Source organism: Schistocerca gregaria, chromosome 6 (genome assembly GCF_023897955.1).
Source record: "Schistocerca gregaria isolate iqSchGreg1 chromosome 6, iqSchGreg1.2, whole genome shotgun sequence".
Taxonomy (NCBI): Eukaryota; Metazoa; Arthropoda; class Insecta; order Orthoptera; family Acrididae; genus Schistocerca; species Schistocerca gregaria.
Genome location: NC_064925.1, coordinates 523,270,381 through 523,295,958, shown reverse-complemented (window position 1 = coordinate 523,295,958; position 25,578 = coordinate 523,270,381). Strand labels below are relative to the sequence as shown.

The 25,578-nt window shown below is 42.1% G+C and overlaps 1 protein-coding gene across 2 annotated transcripts in view; it reads right to left on the bottom strand.

Annotated features, from left to right (window-relative positions):
• Positions 1-25,578, bottom strand: part of LOC126278984 (F-box only protein 22-like) — a 167,627-nt gene that overhangs the window by 84,794 nt on the left and 57,255 nt on the right. For both annotated transcript variants that reach the window (XM_049979286.1, XM_049979287.1), the window contains exons 4-5: positions 14,764-14,879; positions 14,132-14,385 (exon numbers count right to left, since the gene is read on the bottom strand). In XM_049979286.1, the coding sequence (XP_049835243.1) occupies positions 14,132-14,385; positions 14,764-14,879 (370 nt within the window). The remainder of the gene's footprint in view (positions 1-14,131; positions 14,386-14,763; positions 14,880-25,578) is intronic.

Genomic DNA, 25,578 nt, shown 5'->3' with positions numbered 1-25,578 from the left:
TGTGGTTTTTCTTCTTGTACAGCATCGAGTTTCATTCTTTAATTGAGTGGACTGGAAACTCACAACATGATGTAGTATATTATCTTATGAATATCAGTACAATCTTTATCAGTACCTTACAACAATGATTTAAAATTGTACTGATGTGTGATTTCATCTTGGTTCCAGCCATTATTTTTCACCTTTCATGTGTTCACATTCTTTATACTATGTTCCCATTAATCACACTCAACTCCTTAAACAACATTCTAAAGTTTACTGTTAGTACACGCCAGATGTTGCCCCCACTGAATTCTAAGGACTAGAATGAATCTGCAGCAACTTCTTCGTGCACTTTCCGTCCAATATGTGTCTTCCCACGTTGATGTGGAATCTGGTATACGCTGGCCTTCTGCAAACCGAGATCACCTTTGATGTTTCTCAATAATACTAGTGTTTTATTTGGAAATCAAAAGAGATTTTTTACTTTGTGCTTCTTCAGTATGCATCTGATTTTTGTCGATAGTGTACCAGTGTATGGTATAAAGGCAGTAGTCACCTCTTCCTCCATAACTACTTCTGTCTCCACAGGTTGTACTGTTATGGTAAGGTGGAGAGCACATCTAATCTGCCACTCTGGGTACCTGCATATTTGTATTGGAGTACTTCCAAGAGGAAGCCCTGATTTCATCCAAATGGAAACCCACGTGTTTTTTCCATTAGGTAGATGATACGTTTGTCATCTGGCCCCACAGAAAGGACATGCTCCTCAATTTCCTTTCACATTTGAACTCCATACATCTCAACATGAAATTCGCTATGGAGACCAAAGCAGAAGGAAGATCACCATTACTGGATGTCATGGTCGGGCAAGAAGAACTGATGGCACCCTGGGCCACAGTATGTATCAGAAGAAAACACGCACTAACCTGTATTTGCCTGTAGACACTGCCACCACACTTTGGAGAGGAATGGGGCACTAAAAACAATAGTACACAAGGCAAACACCATTTCAGATCCAGATTGTTTGGAACACCTGAGAACTGTATTCAGAAAAAAATGGGTACCCAGTATGGCAGATTAGGTGCATTCTCTGCCACGTCACAAAAGTACAACCTGTGGAGATGGAAGATGTCACGGAGGAAGTGGCAGTCATTGCCTTTATGCTGTACAGTGGTATACGATCGGGAAAAATCAGATGCATATTCAAGAAGCACCAAGTAGAAATTGTCTTTTCCCACACAATAGAACACTAGCATTATAGGGAAGCATCCAAGATGATCTCGGTTGGAAGGAAAACGTATACCAGATCCCATGACAGTGTGGGTAGGCATATATTGGACAGATATCACACACCGTCGAAGATCATTGCCAAGAACACCCAAGGCACACTTGACTGATGTATGCTAATGAGTCAGCACTCATACAGCACTGTCTGTCTGAGAATCATGCTATGGAATAAGAATATACCAGGATCTTCACACAGACTTGCAAATACTGAGACAGTGTCGTTTAGAGAGGCAGTAGAAATTTGCACCAAGGACGATATCATCAGACGAGATTGAAGCTATAATATTAACAAGACTTGGGAACCAGCACTGAGTTTAATTAAGAGGGATTCTCAGCAAACAAAGTGATCTGGCAATGAGGGCAGACAGCAAACTTACATCAACGCTATCACAGATGCTGACACTAGTGTCCCTGCGACTGCTGAAGCAGGCATGGATCATAGATGGAGCAGCTTGGACGGGACATTAGAAGGCCGCATGCCCTCAGGAGCTCAGTTTGTCAGCACACCTGATGATGACGACATGTCTGATCAACGAAATATTAAGCCTGTTGGACACTATGAACTGGCAGTGCAACCTCAGACTGTTCAATCAAACAAAAAATTATTTATGTAACTTTATTTATTTTTGGGTGACAGTTAAACCTTGGAGTTCTGCTTGTAGATATGAGAGACCTTGTATGCTGCACTGTCTTTTTATTTCCATGCTCTACCAAGGGGTGACACCATGTGACCCTGAGCAGGCCAGTCTATGACATGGTACACTGCTCTTGTGGCACTGGCTTCAGTTTGTACACAAATAGTATCTTGAGAGACTAAAAACATGATTTGCAGAAGCTCACTACCTCCAATACTGGTGGATGTGCTTGAACTTCTGCCACCAGATGCTGCCCATTTGACAGTAAAGGTGTACCAGCTATTACCATGGAACAGGGAGCCCACAAAACAATTAAAAACCATAAATTGAAAACTAAAAAGTAAGCAGGGGAGCAACAGAGCAACTATCCATACCAAGTTGGTGGAAATGTATGGCAACAATGCACAATCATAAGACACAGTGGTTATGTGATGCTGAGAATCTGAACAGGAATAGAGGACTGGTCGCCTGAAGACCAGTGTATCACAATTGAAATGGTAGTGGAAAAATTGAAAATATCTCACAAATTGCACAACATTTTGAACATGACTAAGATTGCCACCTGCACGGTACTGTGACTGCTGAATTGAGGCAACAGTGGAAATGTGGCACCTATGTGAGGCCAAGCCAAATGACTCCTTCAGCTGCCTAACCACAACCGATGAGTGAGGTGTATCACTTTGACTCCGTGCCAAAGGAGCAGTAGAAACCTATTTATCCTCCACTTTCTAAAATGGGCGAAGACCGAACCATCATCAAGCAGCATAATGCTGAGTGTGTTTTGATTTGCCATGGTGTGAAGGTAATAGAGTATGCTTGTAAGGGCCTGTCTACACAGGTGTATATTACCAAAGTTGCCTAATTATGTTACTGGAAGCTGTTCAAGGGGGTTGTTTTTGGTACATGACACAAGCCACACATGCTGCTTCATGTGCTATCAAATTTTGCCTAATCATATGTGTTCTCCTGGCATGACTCCCAATGACTTTTTACTCCTTCACAGATAAAGAAATCATTGCATGGCAAACATTTCCCAAATGACAACAAGGTGATTTTTGAGATGGTATGTCTCCTCAACAGCCAAATTGCAGACTTCTACAGCCAAAGTCTTCATCATGTCATCCATCACTGGGAAAAGTATCAGTATTGGGAAAGGAATAGTTGCCACTCCTCACCATAAAGCGGAGATGCTGAGTTGCACACAGGCACAACGAAAAGACTGTCTGACAAAGCTTTTGGCCAAATAGGTCTTAATGAGAATAGACAATATACTCCCCCCCCCCCCCCCTCCACCCACCCACCCACAAAAAAAGGTCTCTGGCTGCCAAGGCCAAACAGTGAGCAGCAGCACATGATGGGAGAAGAAAACTGGGTGGTGGGGATAAGGAGGAGGCTAGAGCAGGGAGGGAGAGGGATAGCAGGGTAGATGTTGGGAATGGTAAAGTGCTGCTTGTGGGAGCATACAGAGATGAGGTGTGGAGAGGGTATGGTAACTAGGGGCAGGGGAGATGGAGGACTGGCAGGGGGGGGGGGGGGGGGGGAGGGATAGTAAAAAGAGAGAAGTAAAAAGATAGTGGTGTGCTGGTGTAATAGAGGGCTGAGAAGTGCTGGAATGGGAAAAGGGAAGGGAACAGGTGGGTACAGGACGGTGACTAATGAGGGTTGAGGCCAGGAGGGATACAGGAATGTAGGATATATTGTAGGGAGAGTTCCCACCTGCACAATGCAGAAAAGCTGGTGTAGGTGGGTACAATCCAGATGACACAGGCCTTGAAGCAGTCAGTGAAATGAAGAATATAGTGTTGGGTAGCATGCTCAGCAACTGGATGGTCCAGCTGTTCCTTGGCCACAGTTTGCCAGTAGCCATTCATGCGGACTGACAGCTTGTTGTTTGTCATGCCCACGTGGAATGCAGGACAGTGGCTGCAGCTTAGGTTGTAGATCACATGACTGGTTTCACAAACAGCCCTGCCTTTGAATGGATAGGGGATGCTTGTGACTGGACTACAATAAGTGGTGGTAGGGTGTCTTCCATCTAGGGATATGAGGATATCTTTGTCCACCCTTACATAACCCCTGTCCCAAGACTCATAGCCCTATAACAGACCTCAATGGAAGGCCTGTGCCATACACTCCAGTCCAGTCACAAGCATCATCTATCCCATCAAAGACAAGACTACCTGTTAAACAAGTCATGTGATCTACAATCTAAGCTGCAACCATTGTGCTGCATTCCACGTAGGCATGGCAACCAACAGGCTGTCTGTCCCCATGAATGGCCACCAACAAACTGAGGCTTATAAATAGCTGGACCACTCAGTTGCTGAGCATGCTGCCAAAGTTCTTCATTTCAATGACAGCTTCACAGCCTGTGCCAACTGGATCCTCCCCACCAACAGCAGTTTTTCTGAATCGCGCATGTGGGAACTCTGCCTACAATATATCATACATTCTTGCAATCCTCCTGGCCTCAACCTTTGTTAGTCATTGCCTTTGACCCACTGTAATGGGACATCCTCCTCTAGGATTACTTTTACTCAACAGTAGTTGTCAATACCAGTATTATTTTTCAAATTTTGGTCAGGTCAATATTATCTCAGCTGATTTTCTGAAAACTTTCGTATAATTTTATACACAATATGTTATATTTCAAGCTAAAATTTATGAAAAGGAATTACTTTATTTTGGACATTATAGTCGATAAGTACTAGTTCTGAATGTACAGTAAAAATTATTCTTTTTAGAAACATTTGAAATTACAAATTATTTAGCATACATAAAATTTCTATTATTAATTACGCAATCTAGTACAGCTTATTATGTTTATTTTTGAATTCATTTATGAAGTAATAATTGAAACTAATAAGAATTCATTTATCAAGAAAACTTGTAAAACCTTTGGAATATTGTTATTTCCACCGAGTGAGACAGTAGTAAGCATGCCTCTGATGTGGTCAGATGTATTTTTGTATTTTGTGCGACAGTGTAATTTCAGCTTTCTTAATGTAAAAAGTCAAAAGACTGTATGATATATTAAAATGTGACAAAATATATTAATGTAAAAACAAAACTTTCGCAACAACAATCTTAAAATTTATTTAGATCAATTCAACCATGAGGACCTAAAATGTGAGAAATTCAGCTTCAAGAATCAGACCCCTAGACAAAAAGAACTGGAGCCAACTCTATGCAAAAAGATAAGTAAACTAGAAAGTTTATTGTAATCTTCGCTCCTCTCAAATCTTCATGGAAGACTAATGTGGACAATAGCATGTAGTATGTAGGAAAGAGGCGGGGGGGGGGGGGGGGATATTACACCACCTATTCCCTCCCCTGTACCCATTCCAGCACTTCTCAGCCCTCTATTCCACCAACGAACTCAATGTCTTTTTACTTCTCTCCTTTTCTGCTGCCCTCCATCTAACCTTTTGATTGCACCTAGCTGCCCTACCCTCTCCCCACCCTGTCCCTGTATACTCCCACAAGCAGCATTTTACCATCCCCAACCTCTACCCTGCTATCTCTACCCTGCTATCCCTCCCCCTCCCCTGCTCCAGCCGCCTCCTTATCCCCACCACCCAGTTTGTCTCTCCCTTCAAGTACTGCTGCTCGCAGTCTTGTCTTGTCAGCCAGAGACTGCGGCTGCGCGCGCATGTGTGTGTGGTTATTCTGATGAAGGCCCATTACACCAAAAGTTTTGTTTGACAATCTTTTCATTGTGCCTATCTGCATCTAAGCATCTCCACTACATAGTGAATAGCAATTATCTTTTCCATAATACTGTCATTATTTCATCCTGGTTTTTCCATTGTTTGATTGAGAAAAATGTGTTACATTGCATGAGGCATACGTATATATGACATGAACTAACACCGCTACCTAGTTACACAGCTTTTTTTTCGTGGTGATAATTAAAACTTTATAGCTAGCCCGCATGCATATTGATGTCCAGACACCCACTATAGAGCATGTTGACAATTAGGACTGTTCTGTTGCGTATGATACTTGGATGATGGCATATGGTACTTGGATTGACTTTGCTCAGTTCATGGACAACCTGTGAATAACAAGCGTATTAATTACAGGACAGTGTTTCTCTCAATTTACAGTGATTCAGTAACTTTTGGACTTCTGTTTCCCTGCAGCAAAGAGAGTTGTCCATACTGGTGTCTAGCTCATTAAATTCATTTTAAGTAGCAACAACAATGGTGTCAATGATGACTTCTGTGTCGGGCACAGTAGTTACAATTCACTATGGATTTGACGCAACTATAGGTCCATAAACAACAAGAAGAACATCCCCACCAGTAGCTGGTATTCTACAGAAACAACATACAGCTCTTATTATCTCAATGCGCCATAGAACCTCCAACCGGATTTTCCTCGTATAATGAAACTGCCGATGACTAGGACTTTTTTTCTTTTTGCAGCACCTTCAGTCAACTTTTAAAATAACCTCTCCTGAACTGCATTATTTATTTTTAATTTCCTTTGTCATCTGCGGCCATGCTCTGTTTGTTATGTAATCTTAATCCTACAGTCCATTTCCTTTTCAGATGTACGTAAGATGCTCTCTGCACATTGTGGAAGCAGAAGCTTTTAGTTCTCAACTTGGAACGGACAAATCTGAACTCCACTGGCAAAATTTTGGATGCTGTTAATGCTGTGTCATCCAAACAAGACATAGCCAGGCCTAAAGCACCACAGGTGCTAAGATGCAAGCTGGTGTTAGTGTCATACAGATTTATAACTTGTGCAAGTTCCTCCAGTGCCATGGATGGTGCTGAGGATGAAGATATTGTCTTCACCTCGGCCAACTGCTGGCCGAGTACAATCTGCCAGTGACCAGAAGACAATGGACAGACGCCTACTTGGAAGATAGAAGAACAGCTCTCACCCACTCAGTTATAGATCACCATCCAGGGATGATTTAGACAGGGAACATCATTTGGTGAACTCTTAGAAGTGGACAGACAGTTGTTGCAAATTGCATTTGCTATGTACTGTGAAGTGTACCTATGATTAATTGCACTTAGCCATTGAGGGCCTTTTTTGTGTTATATTACATGCAGTGTTGCAGACTATCATTCAACAACTCACAAAGATAAGTAACCCTTTTTAACTCATTTCAGTGACTTTGTTACTAATTGGTAGAACTTTCATTCTCCTATCCTGTTACTTGACCCTAGGGCATATCTGTGCAATAAAGGAAAAAAGAAATTGTCTTAGTGGTGTATTGCACCAGAAGCCATTTCACGAACTCACAAACTTGGCATCCACTGATGACGAGGGGTTACAGAAGTTAAGTGACATTTTCTGAGTATTTTGTTATAAGGGACCCATAGTCTCTGGTGGCTCATTACAGAGTAATAACGTAACTATGATTTATTTAGTTTGTTACACCAATTACATATGTTAGAATACCTGTACAACAGTGAAAATGTCTATAATGTGCAGACACAACAACAACAGAAAAGACAGAGTAACGCAACAACCCCTAGAGGACACACATACACTGTGACAGAACATATATGTGCATATGCAGCCCAAAGTTATAGCAACAGTAAATGAGCTAACCATTATATGAATTCTGGTGGCATACCAGCAACAACCAGAAAGGCGGAGCTGATACTAAATGGGATCCCTAAGTTCTGTTAATATTTGTCATAAATTTGTTAGGCAGAAAGTTCTTGTCTGATGAGAAAGAAAAGTCAGTATTCATTTCAATCTTGCTCAGAACGTGCAAGAATATACTGGACAGAGGATAAACTATGTATTCAACCAGTGACTGTGCCACTGCAGCAATATTTATGGAAACATATGTTTAAACTTTCAATGAAATATTAATAATGGATAGGCATATACTAATTTTCTTTCAGTTGTACTCCATAGTATTTATAAACAACATTTTAGAAATGTCTTAATAACTGAGTTTAGAATACACTCTGCAATCCTGTAGCAAAAGAACATCAGTGATATTGATCTGTAATTCTGTGTGCCAATTCTTTTACCCATTCTGCAAAATGAACTGGCCTCTGCTCTCTTCCAGTCATGTCATACTATTTGTTGTACAAGATACTCTTGACATATATGAGCTAGGAAATGGTCTACCTCCTGAATGTATTTAATATGAAATTAACTGGAATTCCACCAGGAACCATTAACTTTGAATAATCAAATTATTTTTCAGTACTTGTGTTGCTTATACAGGGTGTTACAAAAAGGTACAGCCAAACTTTCAGGAAACATTGCTCACACACAAAGAAAGAAAATATGTTATGTGGACATGTGTCCGGAAACGCTTACTTTCCATGTTAGAGCTCATTTTATTACTTCTCTTCAAGTCACATTAATCATGGAATGGAAACACACAGCAACAGAACGTACCAGCGTGACTTCAAACACTTTGTTACAGGAAATGTTCAAAATGTCCTCCGTTAGCGAGCATACATGCATCCACCCTCTGTCGCATGGAATCCCTGATGCACTGATGCAGCCCTGGAGAATGGCGTGTTGTATCACAGCCGTCCACAATACGAGCACAAAGAGTCTCTACATTTGGTACCAGGGTTGCGTAGACAAGAGCTTTCAAATGCCCCCATAAATGAAAGTCAAGAGCTTGAGGTCAGGAAAGTGTGGTGGCCATGGAATTGGTCCGCCTCTACCAATCCATCGGTCACCGAATCTGTTGTTGAGAAGCGTACAAACACTTTGACTGAAATGTGCAGGAGCACCATCGTGCATGAACCACATGTTGTGTTGTACTTGTAAAGGCACATGTTCTAGCAGCACAGGTAGTATAAAATCATGATAACGTGCTCCATTGAGCGTAGGTGGACGAAACTAAAATGAGCTCCAACATGGAAATTAAGCGTTTCCGGACACATGTCCACATAACATCTTTTCTTTATTTGTGTGTGAGGAATGTTTCCTGAAAGTTTGGCCGTACCTTTTTGTAACACCCTGTATAACTAATCTCTCATTTTTTAATCTGAACAGGGGACAAACATTTTTAAATGTAGAATTTAATATTTCTGCTTTCTGCCTGGTGTCTTTAGTTTCAACATCATACTGACCCACAAGAAGCTGAATGGCAGGTGGGATCCATTCAATACGCATGACCTAACCTTCCTGATACAAATTACTGAATGTTTTTAGCAGAGCCCATCTGAAGATTACATAGGTTTCTATTAAGTTTTTATCAGTCACTTTTTCTTCAACATCTTTTGTAATGAGAGTGTAGTAGTCTGCTTTAACAACGTACCCTGAATGGTAACATTAAAGCAATGTCAGTCTTTGGCATCATTCATTACTTTGTATGTATTTATCTACAGCATTGTTTATTAACGTCTTTCAGCTTTAACCACAATTTTTGTGTAATGTTCTTAGTTTGTCCATTAAACGGACTCTTCCTCAAGAACAATCTCCTAATTTTCTTGATAATCTTTTAACCTTTGGTAACCATCATTCTTGTCACAGCATCACAACTGCTAATCCCTCTCTCATTAGTGACACAATCAAAGAAGATTACGTCTAATTGTGGCCTGGAAGTCTAAAATATTTCTTTTGCTTACAGGCTGTTGGGCTGATTATCCAAGGCAGTTTTCTGACAATGTATTCTCTAGCTTACCCACATACACATTAAACAAAAATTTTTGTACAAGTGGCTGATACACGTATGTGCTAGATGAATGATCACACTTGAATACCATTATTTGTTGGTATCTGTGAAACATGCCACAGTCGGGTGACTTGAAGCTAACACCAACAGCCCTGCTTTAACTGTACCAGTTTTATATAATCTTCCAATTTGCCCAACATTTTTCATATGTTCTGAATAAAAACTTATCAAATTGCATTCTGGGGACTGACAATATAAAAACAATGATGATGTGACTTACCAAACAAAAGCACTGGCAGGTCGATAGACACACAAACAAACATAAACACACACACACAAAAATCAAGCTTTCGCAACCGACGGTTGCTTCATCAGGAAAGAGGGAAGGAGAGGGAAAGACGAAAGGATGTGGGTTTTAAGGGAGAGGGTAAGGAGTCATTCCAATCCCGGAAGCGGAAATACTTACCTTAAGGGGAAAAAAGAACAGGTACACACTCGCACACACACATATCCATCCGCACATACACAGACATAAGCACACATTTGTAAAGGCAAAGAGATGGGGCAGAGATGTCAGTCGAGGCGGAAGTACACAGGTAAAGATGTTGTTGAAAAAAGACAGGTGAGGTATGAGTGGTGGTAACTTGAAATTAGCGGAGGTTGAGGCCTGGCGGATAACGAGAAGATAGGATATACTGAAGGGCAAGTTCCCATTTCCGGAGTTCTGACAGGCTGGTGTTAGTGGGAAGTGTTACACCCGGACGGTGTAACACTGTGCCAAGATGTGCTGGCCGTGTACCAAGGCATGTTTAGCCACAGGGTGATCCTCATTACCAACAAACACTGTCTGCCTGTGTCCACTCATGCGAATGGACAGTTTGTTGCTGGTCATTCCCACATAGAAAGCTTCACTGTGTAGGCAGGTCAGTTGGTAAATCACGTGGGTGCTTTCACACGTGGCTCTGCCTTTGATCGTGTACACCTTTCGGGTTACAGGACTGGAGTAGGTGGTGGTGGGAGGGTGCATGCGACAGGTTTTACACCGGGGGCAGTTACAAGGGTAGGAGCCAGAGGGTAGGGAAGGTGGTTTGGGGATTTCATAGGGATGAACTAAGAGGTTACGAAGGTTAGGTGGACGGCGGAAAGACACTCTTGGTGGAGTGGGGAGTATTTCATGAATGATGGATCTCATTTCAGGGCAGGATTTGAGGAAGTCATATCCCTGCTGGAGAGCCACATTCAGAGTCTGATCCAGTCCCAGAAAGTATCCTGTCACAAGTGGGGCACTTTTGTGGTTCTTCTGTGGGAGGTTCTGGGTTTGAGGGGATGAGGAAGTGGCGCTGGTTATTTGCTTCTGTACCAGGTCGGGAGGGTAGTTGCGGGATGCGAAAGCTGTTTTCAGGTTGTTGGTGTAATGGTTCAGGGATTCCTGACTGGAGCAGATTCGTTTGCCATGAAGACCTAGGCTGTAGGGAAGGGACCGTTTGATGTGGAATGGGTGGCAGCTGTCATAATGGAGGTACTGTTGCTTGTTGGTGGGTTTGATGTGGACGGACGAGTGAAGCTGGCCATTGGACAGATGGAGGTCAACGTCCAGGAAAGTGGCATGGAATTTGGAGTAGGACCAGGTGAATCTGATGGAACCAAAGGAGTTGAGGTTGGAGAGGAAATTCTGGAGTTCTTCTTCACTGTGAGTCCAGATCATGAAGATGTCATCAATAAATCTGTACCAAACTTTGGGTTGGCAGGCCTGGGTAACCAAGAAGGCTTCCTCTAAGCGACCCATAAATAGGTTGGCGTACGAGGGGGGCATCCTGGTACCCATGGCTGTTCCCTTTAATTGTTGGTATGTCTGGCCTTCAAAAGTGAAGAAGTTGTGGGTCAGGATGAAGCTGGCTAAGGTAATGAGGAAAGAGGTTTGAGGTAGGGTGGCAGGTGATCGGCGTGAAAGGAAGTGCTCCATCGCAGCGAGGTCCTGAACATGCGGAATTTTTGTGTATAAGGAAGTGGCATCAATGGTTACAAGGATGGTTTCCGGGGGTAACAGATAGGGTAAGGTTTCCAGGCTTTTGAGAAAGTGGTTGGTGTCTTTGATGAAGGATGGGAGACTGCATGTAATGGGTTGAAGGTGTTGATCTACGTAGGCAGAGATACGTTCTGTGGGGGCTTGGCAACCAGCTACAGTGGGGCAGCCGGGATGATTGGGTTTGTGAATTTTAGGAAGAAGGTAGAAGGTAGGGGTGCGGGGTGTCGGTGGGGTCAGGAGGTTGATGGACTCAGGTGAAAGGTTTTGTAGGGGGCCTAAGGTTCTGAGGATTCCTTGAAGCTCCGCCTAGACATCAAGAATGGGATTACCTTGGCAAACTTTGTATGTGGTGTTGTCTGAAAGCTGACGCAGTCCCTCAGCCACATACTCCAGACAATCAAGTACCACGGTCGTGGAACCCTTGTCCGCCGGAAGAATGACGATGGATCGGTCAGCCTTCATATCACGGATAGCTTGGGCTTCAGCAGTGGTGATGTTGGGAGTAGGATTAAGGTTTCTTAGGAAGGATTGAGAGGCAAGGCTGGAAGTCAGAAATTCCTGGAAGGTTTGGAGAGGATGATTTTGAGGAAGAATAGGTGGGTCCCACTGTGACGCAGGACGGAACTGTTCCAGGCAGGGTTCAATTTGGATAGTGTCTTGGGGAGTTGGATCATTAGGAGTAGGATTAGGATCATTTCTCTTCGTGGCAAAGTGATATTTCCAGCAGTGAGTACGAGTGTAGGAAAGTAAATCTCTGACGAGGGCTGTTTGGTTGAACCTGGGAGTGGGGCTGAAGGTGAGGCCTTTGGAAAGGACAGAGGTTTCGGATTGGGAGAGAGGTTTGAAGGAAAGATTAACTACTGAATTAGGATGATGTGGTTCCAGATTGTGTTGATTGGAATTTTGAGGTTTTGGAGGGAGTGGAGCTGGAAGTGGGAGATTGAGTAGATGGGAGAGACTGGGTTTGTGTGCAATGAGAGGAGGTTGAGGTTTGCTGGAAAGGTTGTGAAGGGTGATTGAGTTGCCTTTCTGGAGGCGGGAAACCAGGAGATTGGATAGTTTTTTGAGGTGGAGGGGGGCATGCTGTTCTAATTTGCGGTTGGACTGTAGGAGGATACTCTGAACAGCCGGTGTGGATGTAGGAGAGGAAAGATTGAGGACTTTGATTAGGGATAGGAGTTGACGGGTGTGTTCATTGGCCTAGTTGATGTGTAGGTGAAGGATTAGGTGGGTGAGGGCAATGGATTGTTCAGTTTGAAACTGGTACAGGGACTGATGGAAAGAAGGGTTGCAGCCAGAGATGGGAACTTTAAGTGTGAGGCCTTTGGGGGTAATGCCAAATGTCAGACAAGACTGATAAAATCAAATCTGGCTAGGGCGAAGGCATGTTTGCGGAGGAAATGTAAATAAAACTTAATGGGGTCGTTGTGGGGGTGTTGTGAGGGTGACATGGTATTAGAAGGTGGAAAGTGTAACATGAGGCTGAAATGAAAATGAAAATAAAAACATATGGGGAGACATAAAAGGTGAACTAGAAAGAAACTGGAGGTCTGGTGTGAAAAAAGGCGTAAAAGTGTTGGCTAAAGCTGGGCTATGTTGATCCTGTGGTGAACTTGGGTTGGTAGACGATGTGCATAAAGGTTAGGTGGTTGTGTTGCTGCCAAAACACGTTAAAGGGTGGAGAAATTCGGGAAAATTTCAAAAAAACTAGGTGTAAATGTATTAAAAGGAGTGGTTTTGTGGTGGCAGATTATGAAAATGAGGTTAGCAATTGTGTGACGAAGAAATAATGACGTTAAAACCTGTGGGAAGCGAGTGTTTGTTGGTAATGAGGATCACCCTGTGGCTAAACATGCCTTGGTGCACGGCCAGCACGTCTTGGCACAGTGTTACACCATCCGGGTTATCTGGATACTTCTCACTAACACCAACCTGTCAGAACTCCGGAGATGGGAACTTGCCCTTCAGTATATCCTATCTTCTCGTTATCCGCCAGGCCTCAACCTCCGCTAATTTCAAGTTGCCGCCACTCATACCTCACCTGTCTTTCAACAACATCTTTGCCTGTGTACTTCCGCCTCGACTGACATCTCTGCCCAAACTCTTTGCCTTTACAAATGTCTGTGTGTGTGTGTGTGTGTGTGTGTGCGTGTGTGTGTGCGCGCGCGCTCATCCTGATGAAGCAACAGTGGGTTGTGAAAGCTTGAAATTTGTGTGTGTGTTTGTTATTGTTATTGTTTCTATCAATGTACCAACGCTTACATTTGGTAAGTTACAGAATCTTTGTTTTTAGATACATTTTTCCCATATCCCCCTTATTCCCTAACGTTACCATCTAAAAACTACACACATTATAAGAATCATCACTACTAACGATACTATTAAACTATATCCAGATATGTGCTTTGTCAATAAACATCACAAGATATTTCACAAAAGCATCATCTTAGACCTGAGAAAAAGAACAGCAGGGAAAGTAAGGAGCAATGTTCAAGTGTGTGTGTGTGTGTGTGTGTGTGTGTGTGTGTGTGTGTGTGTGTGTACACATTTCAGTAATATATTTGTATAAGGCTTACTTACCACAATGAGTGTTACCACATGCTACTCTTTTTGTAGAATAAGGGCAACTAGCAATGCCTTTCCCACATTCAATATGGGGTTCCACACCACGTCCACACATAAATGACAGGCACACCTGTGATGCACAGAATGTTTCCCTTCGGAATGCAACATTGACCAGATTAAGTAAAGTGCTGGATGTAGTCTTCCTCCAAAACGACCAGTCAATATTTTCACGTTTTGATTTCTCATGTTCTGCAGCTTCCTTCCATGCCCTTGAAAAAAGGGGAGAAAGGTCCAGTGATTGCTAGATGTTTAACATGTTCCAACACTACATTTAGGCACTACAAGCACACCATTTCCTGCCAAATTCATGTGAAATACTCGCATATCTGCTAGAATAATCTACTTCCTCTCATAATAAGTTAACTACTTGGGGGGGGGGGGGGGGGCAATAAAATAAAAAAATCAAGCATACGCCAAATTTTCAACATAAACACGGATGAAAAGAAGGGTGTTGGAGATTAAACTTACATAATTTCATCACAATAATTGTTTTACTATCTTAAGAAACTGATTTTCCAATGTGTGTGTATGTGTGTGTGTAGCTGAGAAGTAATGTCAGATACACCAATTTGCAATAAAGTCCATACCGGCAAACGTGTGCTGCTGTTCTAAGATCCTTCATTGGCAAATAATTAAAAACAAGGCGTAAGAGTCCATACGCTGTAGTGATGTATTCACCCATGCAGCTAGTAACATCATATAACTGCAACAAAAGAACACACATACAAAAACGTGAAATTTACATGAAGTCTCACACTTAGAAAAAAAAAAAAAAGATAAGATAAGAGGGATGCAAAGTATTGCGCACCATTGAATTCTCATTATCTCTCTATTAAGATATTGGCACATAGCAAACACTGTACAATTAATTTTTGGATTCCATTTTTTAAAGCATAGGTTAGATGTATCACACTCACTTTTATTTATAAATTTTTTTGTAATCATTTACTGAAAATCAAAGAATAAATATAATAAAAACAAAAACATATCTGGCTCACTAAAGAGAAACTACCCAAGTTAATAGTAAGTTGCATTGTTATCACAGATGAAAAGTTTCAAAACCCAAGTTTTAAAAATTCAGCAATAGTTTCAATTTCCACAATGAAATTTTAACTCTACAATGGTGTGTGTGCTGATACGAAACTTACTGGCTGATTTAAAAATATGTGCTGGACCGATCTCCAACTCGGGACCTTTGCCTTTCACGGGCAAGGGATCTACCGACTGAGCTACCCAACCACGACTCACAACCCATTCTCACAGCTTTAATTCTGCCAGTACCTTATCTTGTACCTTCAAAGTTTCACAGAAGCTCTCCTGTGAACCATGCAGATCTAGCACTCCTGGAAGAAAGGATATTGCAGAGACAAGGCTTAGCCACAGCCTGGGGGATTTTACTCTATATCGGAGTGTGCACTGATGAAACTTCCTGACAGATTAATATAGTGCACTGGACTGAGACTCCAATTCGAGTCCTTTGCCTTTCAGGGGCAATTGCTCTACTGAATGGGCTGCCCAAGCATGACTCAAGACCCATCCTCACAGTTTTATTCTGCCTGTATCTCGTCTCCTGCCTTCCAAACTTCACTGAAGCTCTCCTGCGAACCTCACAGAACTAGCACTCCTGGAAGAAAGGATACTGCCGAAGGCAAAGGTCCTGAGTTTGAGTATCTGCCAGGAAGTTTGATGCAGCTCTTTACACTAAATTAGCCTGGAGATGCAAGCATCTTCATCTCTGAATTACTATCACAACCTACTGAACTTACTGTATTCATGCCTTGGTTTCCTTACAATTTTTATCCCCCCCCCCCCACACACACACACACAAACACAACATTTCTTTCCACTACCAAACACATGAACCAGACAATACCTTATTTCTTGACGCTTTGGGATATGTCCTATCAAACAATAACTTCTTAAAAGTTATGGATTATTATAAATAATCCTTTACTAATGAAATTGCAAAAATTATGTAGAATCATTCATGATTAGTTTCAGCTACAACAGCTAGCCATCTTGATATCAAAGAGAAAAACATCTCTGTGACTCTGCACCAGGCCAATAGGAGACACATTGTCATCTATAAAATACAGATTTGTGCCTAACCCCATTCACAGCCAAGCTTTTTCACCCATGTATGTATTTTATTGATGGCAATATGTATCCTACCAGCCTGTTGATTTGACACAGCAAATAAACATTTTTGATGTGGAGACGGCTAGCTCTTTTAGCCAAAACTAGTTAAAAACGATTATAAGTAATTTTTGCATTATTGATCAATAAAACATAACATATAAGAATCAATAACTTTTAACCCCCCCCCCCATGAACCATGGACTTTGCCATTGGTGGGGAGGCTCGCATGCCTCAGTGATACAGATAGACATAACATATGTGCAACCACAACAGAGGGGTATCTGTTGAGAGGCAGCCAAACTTGTGGTTCCTGAAGAGGGGCAGCAGCCATTTCAGTAGTTGCCAGGGCCACAGTCTGGATGTTTGACTGATCTGGCCTTGTAACACCAACCAAAACGGCCTTGCTGTGGTGGTACTGCAAACGGCTGAAAGCAAGGGGAAACTACAGCCGTAACTTTTCCCGGGGGCATGCAGCTTTACTGTATGGTTAAATGATAAAATATTCCGGAGGTAAAATAGTCCCCCATTCGGGTCTCCGGGTGTGGACTACTCAGGAGGATGTTGTTATCAGGAGAAGCAAAACTGGCGTTCTATGGGTCGGAGCGTAGAATGTCAGATCCCTTAATCGGGAAGATAAGCTAGAAAATTTAAAAAGGGAAATGTATAGGTTAAAGTTAGATATCGTGGGAATTAGTGACGTTTGGTGGAAGGAGGAACAAGACTTCTGGTCAGGTGTATACAGGGTTATGAATACAAAATCAAATAGGGGTGATGCAGGAGTAGGATTAATAATTATTAAAAAATGGGAGTAAGTTACTACAAACAGCATAGTGAACGCATTATTGTAGCCAAGATAGACACAAAGCCCACACCTACCACAGTAGTACAAGTTTATATGCCAACTAGCTCTGCAGATTATGAAGAGACTCATGAAATGTATGATGAGATAAAAGAAATTATTCATATAGTGAAGGGAGATGAAAATTTAATATTCATGGGTGACTGGAATTCGATAGTAGGAAAAGGAAGAGAAGGAAACACAGTAGGTGAATATGGAATGGGGGTAAGGAATGAAAGAGAAAGCCACATGGTAGAATTTTGCACAGAGCATAACTTAATCATAGCTAGAAAGAAGGTTGTATACATGGAAGAGGCCTGAAGATACTGGAAGGTGTCAGATTATATAATGGTAAGACAGAGATTTAGGAAACAGGTTTTAAATTGTAAGACATTTCCAGGGGCAGATGTGGACTCTGACCACAATCTATTGGTTATGAACTGTAGATTAAAACTGAAGAAACTGCAAAAAGGTGGGAATTTAAGGAGATGGGACATGGATGAACTGTAAGAACCAGAGGTTGTACAGAGTTTCAGGGAGAGCATAAGGGAATAATTGAAAGGAACGGGGGAAAGGAGTACAGTAGAAGAAGAATGGGTAGCTCTGAGGGATGAAATAGTGAAAGCAGCAGAGGATCAAGTAGGTATAAGGATGAGGGCTAATAGAAATCCTTGGATAACAGAGGAGATATTGAATTTAACTGATGAAAGGAGGAAATACAAAAATTCAGTAAATGAAGCAGGCAAAAACGAATACAAACGTCTCAGAAATGAGATCGACAGGGAGGTCAAAATGGCTAATTAGGGATGGCTAGAGGACAAACGTAAGGATGTAGAGGCTTATCTCACTAGGGGTAAGGTAGATACTGCCTACAGGAAAATTAAAGAGACCTTTGGAGAAAAGAGAAGCACTTGCATGAATATCAAGAGCTCAGATGGAACCCCAGTTCTAAGCAATTAAGGGAAAGCGGAGACATGGAAGGAGTATATAGCGGGTCTATACAATGGCGATGTTCTTGAGGACAATATTATGGAAATGGAAGAGGATGTAGATGAAGATGAAATGGAAGATATGATACTGCATGAAGAGTTTGACAGAGCACTGAAAGACCTGAGTCGAAACAAGGCCCCCGGAGTAGACAACATTCTATTGGAACTACTGACGGCCTTGGGAGAGCCAGTCCTGACAAAACTCCACCATCTGGTGAGCAAGATGTATGAGACAGGCGAAATACCCTCAGACTTCAAGAAGAATATAATAATTCCAATTCCAAAGAAAGCAGGCATTAACAGATGTGAAAATTACCGAACTATCAGTTTCATAAGCCACAGCTGCAAAATACTAGCACGAATTCTTTACAGACGAATGGAAAAATTGGTAGAAGCCGACCTCAGGGAAGATAAGTTTGGATTCCGCAGGAATGTTGAACACGTGAGGCAATACTGACCCTACGACTTATCTTAGAAGCTAGATTAAGGAAAAGCAAACCTACGTTTTTAGCATTTGTAGACCTAGAGAAACCTTTTGACTAGAATACTCTTTTTCAAATTCTGAAGGTGGCAGGGGTAAAATACAGGGAGCAAATGGTTATTAACAATTTGTACAGAAACCAGATGGCAGTTATAAGAGTCGAGGGACATGAAAGGGAAGCAGTGGTTGGGAAGGGAAAGAGACAGGGTTGTAGGCTATCCCCAATATTATTCAATCTGTATATTGAGCAAGCAGTAACGGAAACAAAAAAATCAGAATAGGTATTAAAATCCATGGAGAAGAAATAAAAACTTTGAGGTTTGCCGATGACATTGTAATTCTGTCAGAGACAGCAAAGGACCTGGAAGAACAGCTGAACGGAATGGACAGTGTCTTGAAAGGAGGATATAAGATGAACATCAACAAAAGCAAAACGACGATAATGGAATATAGTCGAATTAAATCAGGTGTTGCTATGGGAATTAGATTAGGAAATGAGACCCTTAAAGTAGTATAGGAGTTTTGCTATTTGGGGAGCAAAATAACTTATGATGGTCGAAGTAGAGAGGATATAAAATATAGACTGGCAATGGCAAGGAAAGCGTTTCTGAAGAAGAGAAATTTGTTAACATCGATTATAGATTTAAATGTCATGAAGTCATTTCTGAAAGTATTTGTATGGAGTATGGAAGTGAAATGTGGATGATAAATAGTTTAGACAAGAAGAGAATAGAAGCTTTCGAAATGTAATGCTACAGAAGAATGCTGAAGATTAGATGGGTAGATCACAAAACTAATGAGGAGGTACTGAACAGAATTGGGGAGAATAGAAGTTTGTGGCCCAACTTGAGTAGAAGAAGGGGTCACTTGGTAGGACATATTCTGAGGCATTAAGGGATCACCAATTTAGTATTGGAGGGCAGCGTGGAGGGTGAAATCGTAGAGGGAGACCAAGAGATGAATACACTAAACAGATTCTGTAGGATGTAGGTTGCAGTAGCTACTGGGAGACGAAGAAGTTTGCACAAAATAGAGCAGCATGGAGAACTGCATCTGCTCACTCTTTATCTAATTGGATAGTGCCTGGCCATCTCTAGATTATGCAAGTTAAGTGCTTTGCACTATACCTGCACTTCCTAATGTTCATTTTAAGTGGTCCTATTGTTTGTGTTGGTCCTACTGTGTGTTGAGCATTTTGTGGTGGTTAATATACTTCTCTGTGGCAGTTTTTCACTGCCTTAGCAGGTCGAGCCATCTCGTTGTGCCCCTTCTGTGTGGTTTTTTTCCGAGTTTCGAGACAAGCCTATTTTCGGCCTGCTGTGACTTTTCGCAGAAAAGTCGAGCCGTATGTCTAATTCTATCCTTAATTGTTTGTACTCCTGTGATATTATGTAGCTCCCTAGTTGGGAATTCATGCAAGAGTTTCATCATCATCCTAAGGATTCTACCCTGGAGGCCCTGCAATCTTCGGATGTGGCAGTCTGCCGCATTGCCCCACACGACTGCCGCATACTCCATCACCGGCATTCTAATGGCGAGAAACAGCCTAATACCGCAGCGTGTGTCTAGGTTGACTTTGGGTTCAAGATAGGGTAAAGTTTTCTCAATGTTCCATAGGCTTATGTGCGACCCCCACGTGAGGCATCTGTCGAGGGTCACTCCGAGGTATTTTGCAGTGCGGGACCATGGGATGGGGCCTCCCATGATTTAGGTCGATGGGGATCTTTTTCCTTATGAATATGATTGCCTGACTTTTGCTGACACTGTATTTAAAGCAACACTTTGTTGCCCATGTGCCTAGAGTGTTATATGCCGTCTGCAGGCAGCTGCGTATGAGGTTCGCATTTGCGCTTATGGTATACAGTGTGGTGTCGTCTGCTTACAATGCGAGCGACACTCTGTTGACCTCTGGGGTGTCCGAGGTGTACAGGGAATACAGCAGGGGTCCGAGAACAGAAACCTGTGGCACTCCCGCGTGCATGGGTCTAGCTGTGGATATGCCCGCTCCCGCACAGACAATGAACGTTCGTCCACTAAGGCAGGACTCGATAACATGGACGTGTGGAGTCAGTACCACCAGTGTGAACAATTTGTATAGGAGGCCCTTGTGCCATACACAGTCGAAAGCCCTAAACACATCAAGCAGCACGGCCCCTGTGTACTGTCGATACTCCAGGGCACTCATCTCGTCCTCTGCCACACAGCAGCTGTAGCTCGGTGCTGTGTGCATGTCGGAAGCCGAATTGTTCCGGCGAGATCAGCTCCTCTGTGTTTACATGCAACATTAGCCTTTTAGAGTACAGACGCTCTAATATCTTAGAGATTGCCAGTAAAAGGCTGATCGGCCTGTAATTCTGTGGGAGCTCGGTCTTTGCCTAGTTTTGGGATAGCAACCACCTCTACATGTTTCCATGCAGAGGGGAAGTTGCCGGTCTGAATAATTCAATTGAAGATTTCGATTATGGGGCAAATGGCTGAGGAAGCTTAAGTAGTATAGCCCTTTCCAGCTGGTCGCACCCACCGGCTTTCCTCGGGTTTAGCAGCTTCAGTTGTGCCTCTACTTCCTCCTCTGTGAATTCTTTCATGTTCGCTATTACTTCCCCCTCGAAAATGGCTGGGAGTCATTGCTGCACTAAATTTATGTGCCCCTCATCAATGGGGTCCTCTACAGGTGTGAAGTTTTCCACAAAGACATCAGCCAGGGCACTGGCCTCGTCTCAAAGAAACTGCAGAAATTCCCCACCTTGGGTGTGTCTGCCGTTTGCGTTCCAGGTGCAAACTGCTAAACCATTGACAGTGCTATTCACTCGTTGTTATTAGTTCCTGGGTGTTGTTGGGCCTTGTTAGCCGTCGTAAGTGCAGTTACTAGGAGCTGCAGTAGCGATTTCACCAGTTCAGCTACTGATGTCATCAGGAGGTGCATCTCATGGAGTCCTTCAACAATGTTTACAGAGGTGTTGTTCGCGACACGGGAGTGTTCCGTGGCTGTAACCGTTTCATTCTCGCTTATGTTTCCTGTGCTCATTGGTGCAGTGGCCCGCTCACTTACACTTCCTGCATCAGCATGCTTGCCTCCTGCAGTTGAGTGTGCGTCATTTCGCGGATTGGTGATGCTAGAGTAGCTCATGCCAGTTTCAACTTTCCTAGAAGGTTTGTTGTTATTCCTAGCCGGTATGTTGTCCTCAAACTGTTTGGCTTCGGCCTTCTTAAAAATCGTGCACCCCCTGGAGCTTGCAACATGGGCAAGCCTACAGTTGCAGCACTTGGGTGTGAGGCAGTCTCTGCTTTGGTGCTCCACAGTGAATTTCACACCCGTTGGGGGCACCGCGCAGTATCTTGCTACGTGGTTTAATACTTGACAGGAGCAGCATTGAGCGCTGCGACCTTTCCCGCGGAACTTCTCGACCTGTATGTTAGGGATGATCGCAACCCTGGTTACTTGGAATATCTTTCTGTTTTCGATGTTATCTACTAGGACAACCATGAACAGTGGTGTTTGCCGATTTCTCCTTGGCATCTTCATGTGGGATACCGCCCTAATTCCGTATCCTAGGTCCTCAAATTCTTCCTTCAGATGGTCAGGATCCATCTGGAAGGGAAGTTTGTGAAACACCACCTTCAGGAGCCTCAGTGGTTGCGTGCTATGTGTGTATGAGTGCAGCTTTTTGTCCTTCACTACATTCATGACACTGTCATGCTCCTCCCTGGTTTTTATGTGGACATTGTAGGTCTCCCTGCCCGCAACCTTGAGTGATAGTGTGGACGTGGTTGCACCCTTTTAAAGTGTTTGGAGGCTTTTGAAGTCCTCGGTCCAAACAATAACTATTGGGGGAATTTGTGCTGTTCTTTCCCTCGGTTCTACACTGGATTCCCCTGTTGTTTGTTCCTCTGGGGCGTCCGTGAAGGACACGAACCTATTTGAGGTGACTATTGGTTGCACTTGTCTGGACATCACTGCTTTGGCAGTGTGTCTCTTTTTAGGTACTTTGAAGCCATCCTCGGTTAGCTGCATGCTTTTTGCGGCTTTAGTACCGGCCAGTGATGCTTTTTCTGCACGTTTGAAGCCCGGGGGCTGTCCCTTTCAAGGTGATCGGCTTTTCTGGGGATGTCCAGTCTGAAGTTGCTGCTGGCAACAACAACAACAACAACTTTTAACATTTATTGATTGTTTGTCTCCAACCTATGTTAGGAAACAACACAACCCTTCTTTCAGTCAAGTTGTGGAGCAAATATCTTTTCTTTCCTCCATTTGGTTCAGTATCTCCTCATTAGTTACTCAATTAACCCATCAATTCTTCAGAATCTTTCTGAAGTGGCACATTTCAAAAACTGCTTCAATTCTTCTCTTGTCTTAACTGCTTATTATCCACATTTCTTTTGTAAATAAGCTACACTCGGGGTGCATACCTTCAGAAAAGTCTTTCTATCACTTGAATTTGTATCAGATGTTAATAAATTTTCTTTTTTCAGAAATGCTTTTCTTGCTACAGCCAGTCTGCATTTTATGTCGTCTCTTCTTTTGCCATCATCAGATATTTTGCTGCCCGAATAGCAAAACTCACCTACTTTTAGTATCTCATTTCCCAATCTAACTCGCTCAGCAATACCTTATAACCTCTTTTCAAGACATTATCCATTTCATTAAATTATTGTTCCAAGTTCTTTGCTGTCTCCAACAAATTTAATATGTCATTTCTTCTCCTTGAACGTTAATTCCTCAACCCACCTCATTTCCTTCTCAAATATTGATTCCTTTTGCGTCATTCAACTCTTATAACTATAGTCTGGTTTTTGTACAAGTTATAAATAACCTTACAATCCCTGTTTTATCCCTGCTACCTTCCAAGTGTGTATGCCTATCAACATTATCAAAAGTTTTGTCTAAATCTACAAATGCTCTAATTATCGACTAATATAAAAAGGGTACACAGCACATTGTCAAGGAGAAGTATATCTACATATTGCCTTACAGTATATCGGGGCCAGAAATTCAAGCCACTGGGTAACATTCACCAAGTAGCATTCATAAAACAAATTCAGATGCTCTGCCAAGTATGTAGACAGAAAACAAGGACAGAGATGGAAAAAGTTGTAGGAAGAAATGAGTACATTGACATAAAAGCTGCAGAAAATTGTAAGAACCATCACGAATTTGAAGAGGTTTTCTTGCAACAACAATGGATGTGCAAACCAAGCAATGCAAAGTTTAGTTAACATTATTGAGTCCAGCATACTATTTGTATAGCAATGGCATGTTAAAAGAAAATGTAGAAGGAAACTGAAGGCTTCAGTACAATACAAAAAAATAATTAAAATCTACATTTAAAGATTGCCTTTGGAAGTAGAGGTAAATTGGCAATGATTTCATGTAGAGACAATGAACACATTTGCTTTCTGTGACACAAAACTGAATCAGCTGATCATAGCTTCCAACAAAATTACTGGGAGTGATGAGGGTTCTGGTTGGAATGTCAACAACTAAGAGAAGGATAGATTGCTACTCACTGTAAAGACAACATATTGAGTTGCAGACAGGCATAACGAAAAGACTTACTCTCCAGCTAGATCGACAGTGGTCATGTATGCATAAGGTGTACCTGCGTGTGTGTCTCCCTCCCTCCCTCCCTCCCTCACTCCACCCCCGTCTCCCCCTCTCTTTGTGTGTGTGTGTGTGTGTGTGTGTGTGTGTGTGTGTGTGTGTGTATGTGTGTGCATTTTCCAATCTTTTCGTTGTGCCTGTCAGCAACTCATTGAGACATCTTTACGGTGAATAGCAATCTATCCTTTTCATAATTGTTGGGGGTGAAGAGGGTGGTATTTGGAGCCATGGACATTATTATGTCCATGAAATATGAGTGATGGCAGAGTAAACATTGAGAGGGGGAGAGAGATGTCAGCAATATGAAAGCTGTCAGCACAAATAATTAGTTTGTAAGAGGTAAATGGGGCTATCCGCTTCAGAACAAAGTACTGCACTTATAGGGGAACATTTGAGATGTAAAGCAATGCAATGCAGCTCAGGATGCAATTAAGCCATCATGAAACTGGTTGTGTATGATCCTGTAACAAAGGAACTATTAACAGTTACTGCACTAGCAGAAGTTAGAAGATTTTAATGACTTTAAATAGTTTTAAAATATTTGTATTGTGTATCTAAGCTCTGCATACACAAATCATACAATCCTATGTTATAACATGTCTTGTGTGGTTAAATGGGTTTTTTATAAGCTTTAAAATCTCAACAAACAGCTTGTTAAAACTACTGCTAACTTTAAGTTCAATAAGATCTGTGTTACCAGTAAGCTAATTCCAAACTATGTGAGACATTTATAAACAAATGGGTGTATCTGCCTGGTTTTGGCTGTGCTGCTCAAGTTCTTTCTATATCCAGGGGGCAGGGAATTATGTCCCTAAATGTAAGAAAGGACAATCTCAAAATGCAAATCCACTTGGCCCACCTCAAACTTTCTAAATGGCTTAATCAAACAATGGAAAAACCAGGATGGAATAATGACAACAATTGGAGCTGTTTTCAAAATGGTTTGATAGTCAACAATAAAGTTGGATCCACGAGCACAAGGATGAACATTTGTGCCCATTTAGAAAAAGAATTATCCTTACTCACCAGAAGAAGATTAGCAAATCATGTCAAAAATTCCTCTATTCCAGTACTCAACCAGTAAGCAAATGTGACTTCAAGTTTACATAAGAGTCTGTAATTTGGCAGAAATTAATTTTGACCAGAATGAAAGCAGGTTACTAAATAAGGCGTTGGTTCTATAACACTTATTTTGTCACTTCTTGGAATCAGTTACTCTCCCTAACCTCGCAACATTCCACCTGTATGGCCCAATAATAGGAGTACAGCAGTTGTTTTTAAAGAGGACCAGTATGTAAATAAAGTTCACAGTTTTTTACTGAAAACCAAATTGATAAATGCCATTTCGATTCTACT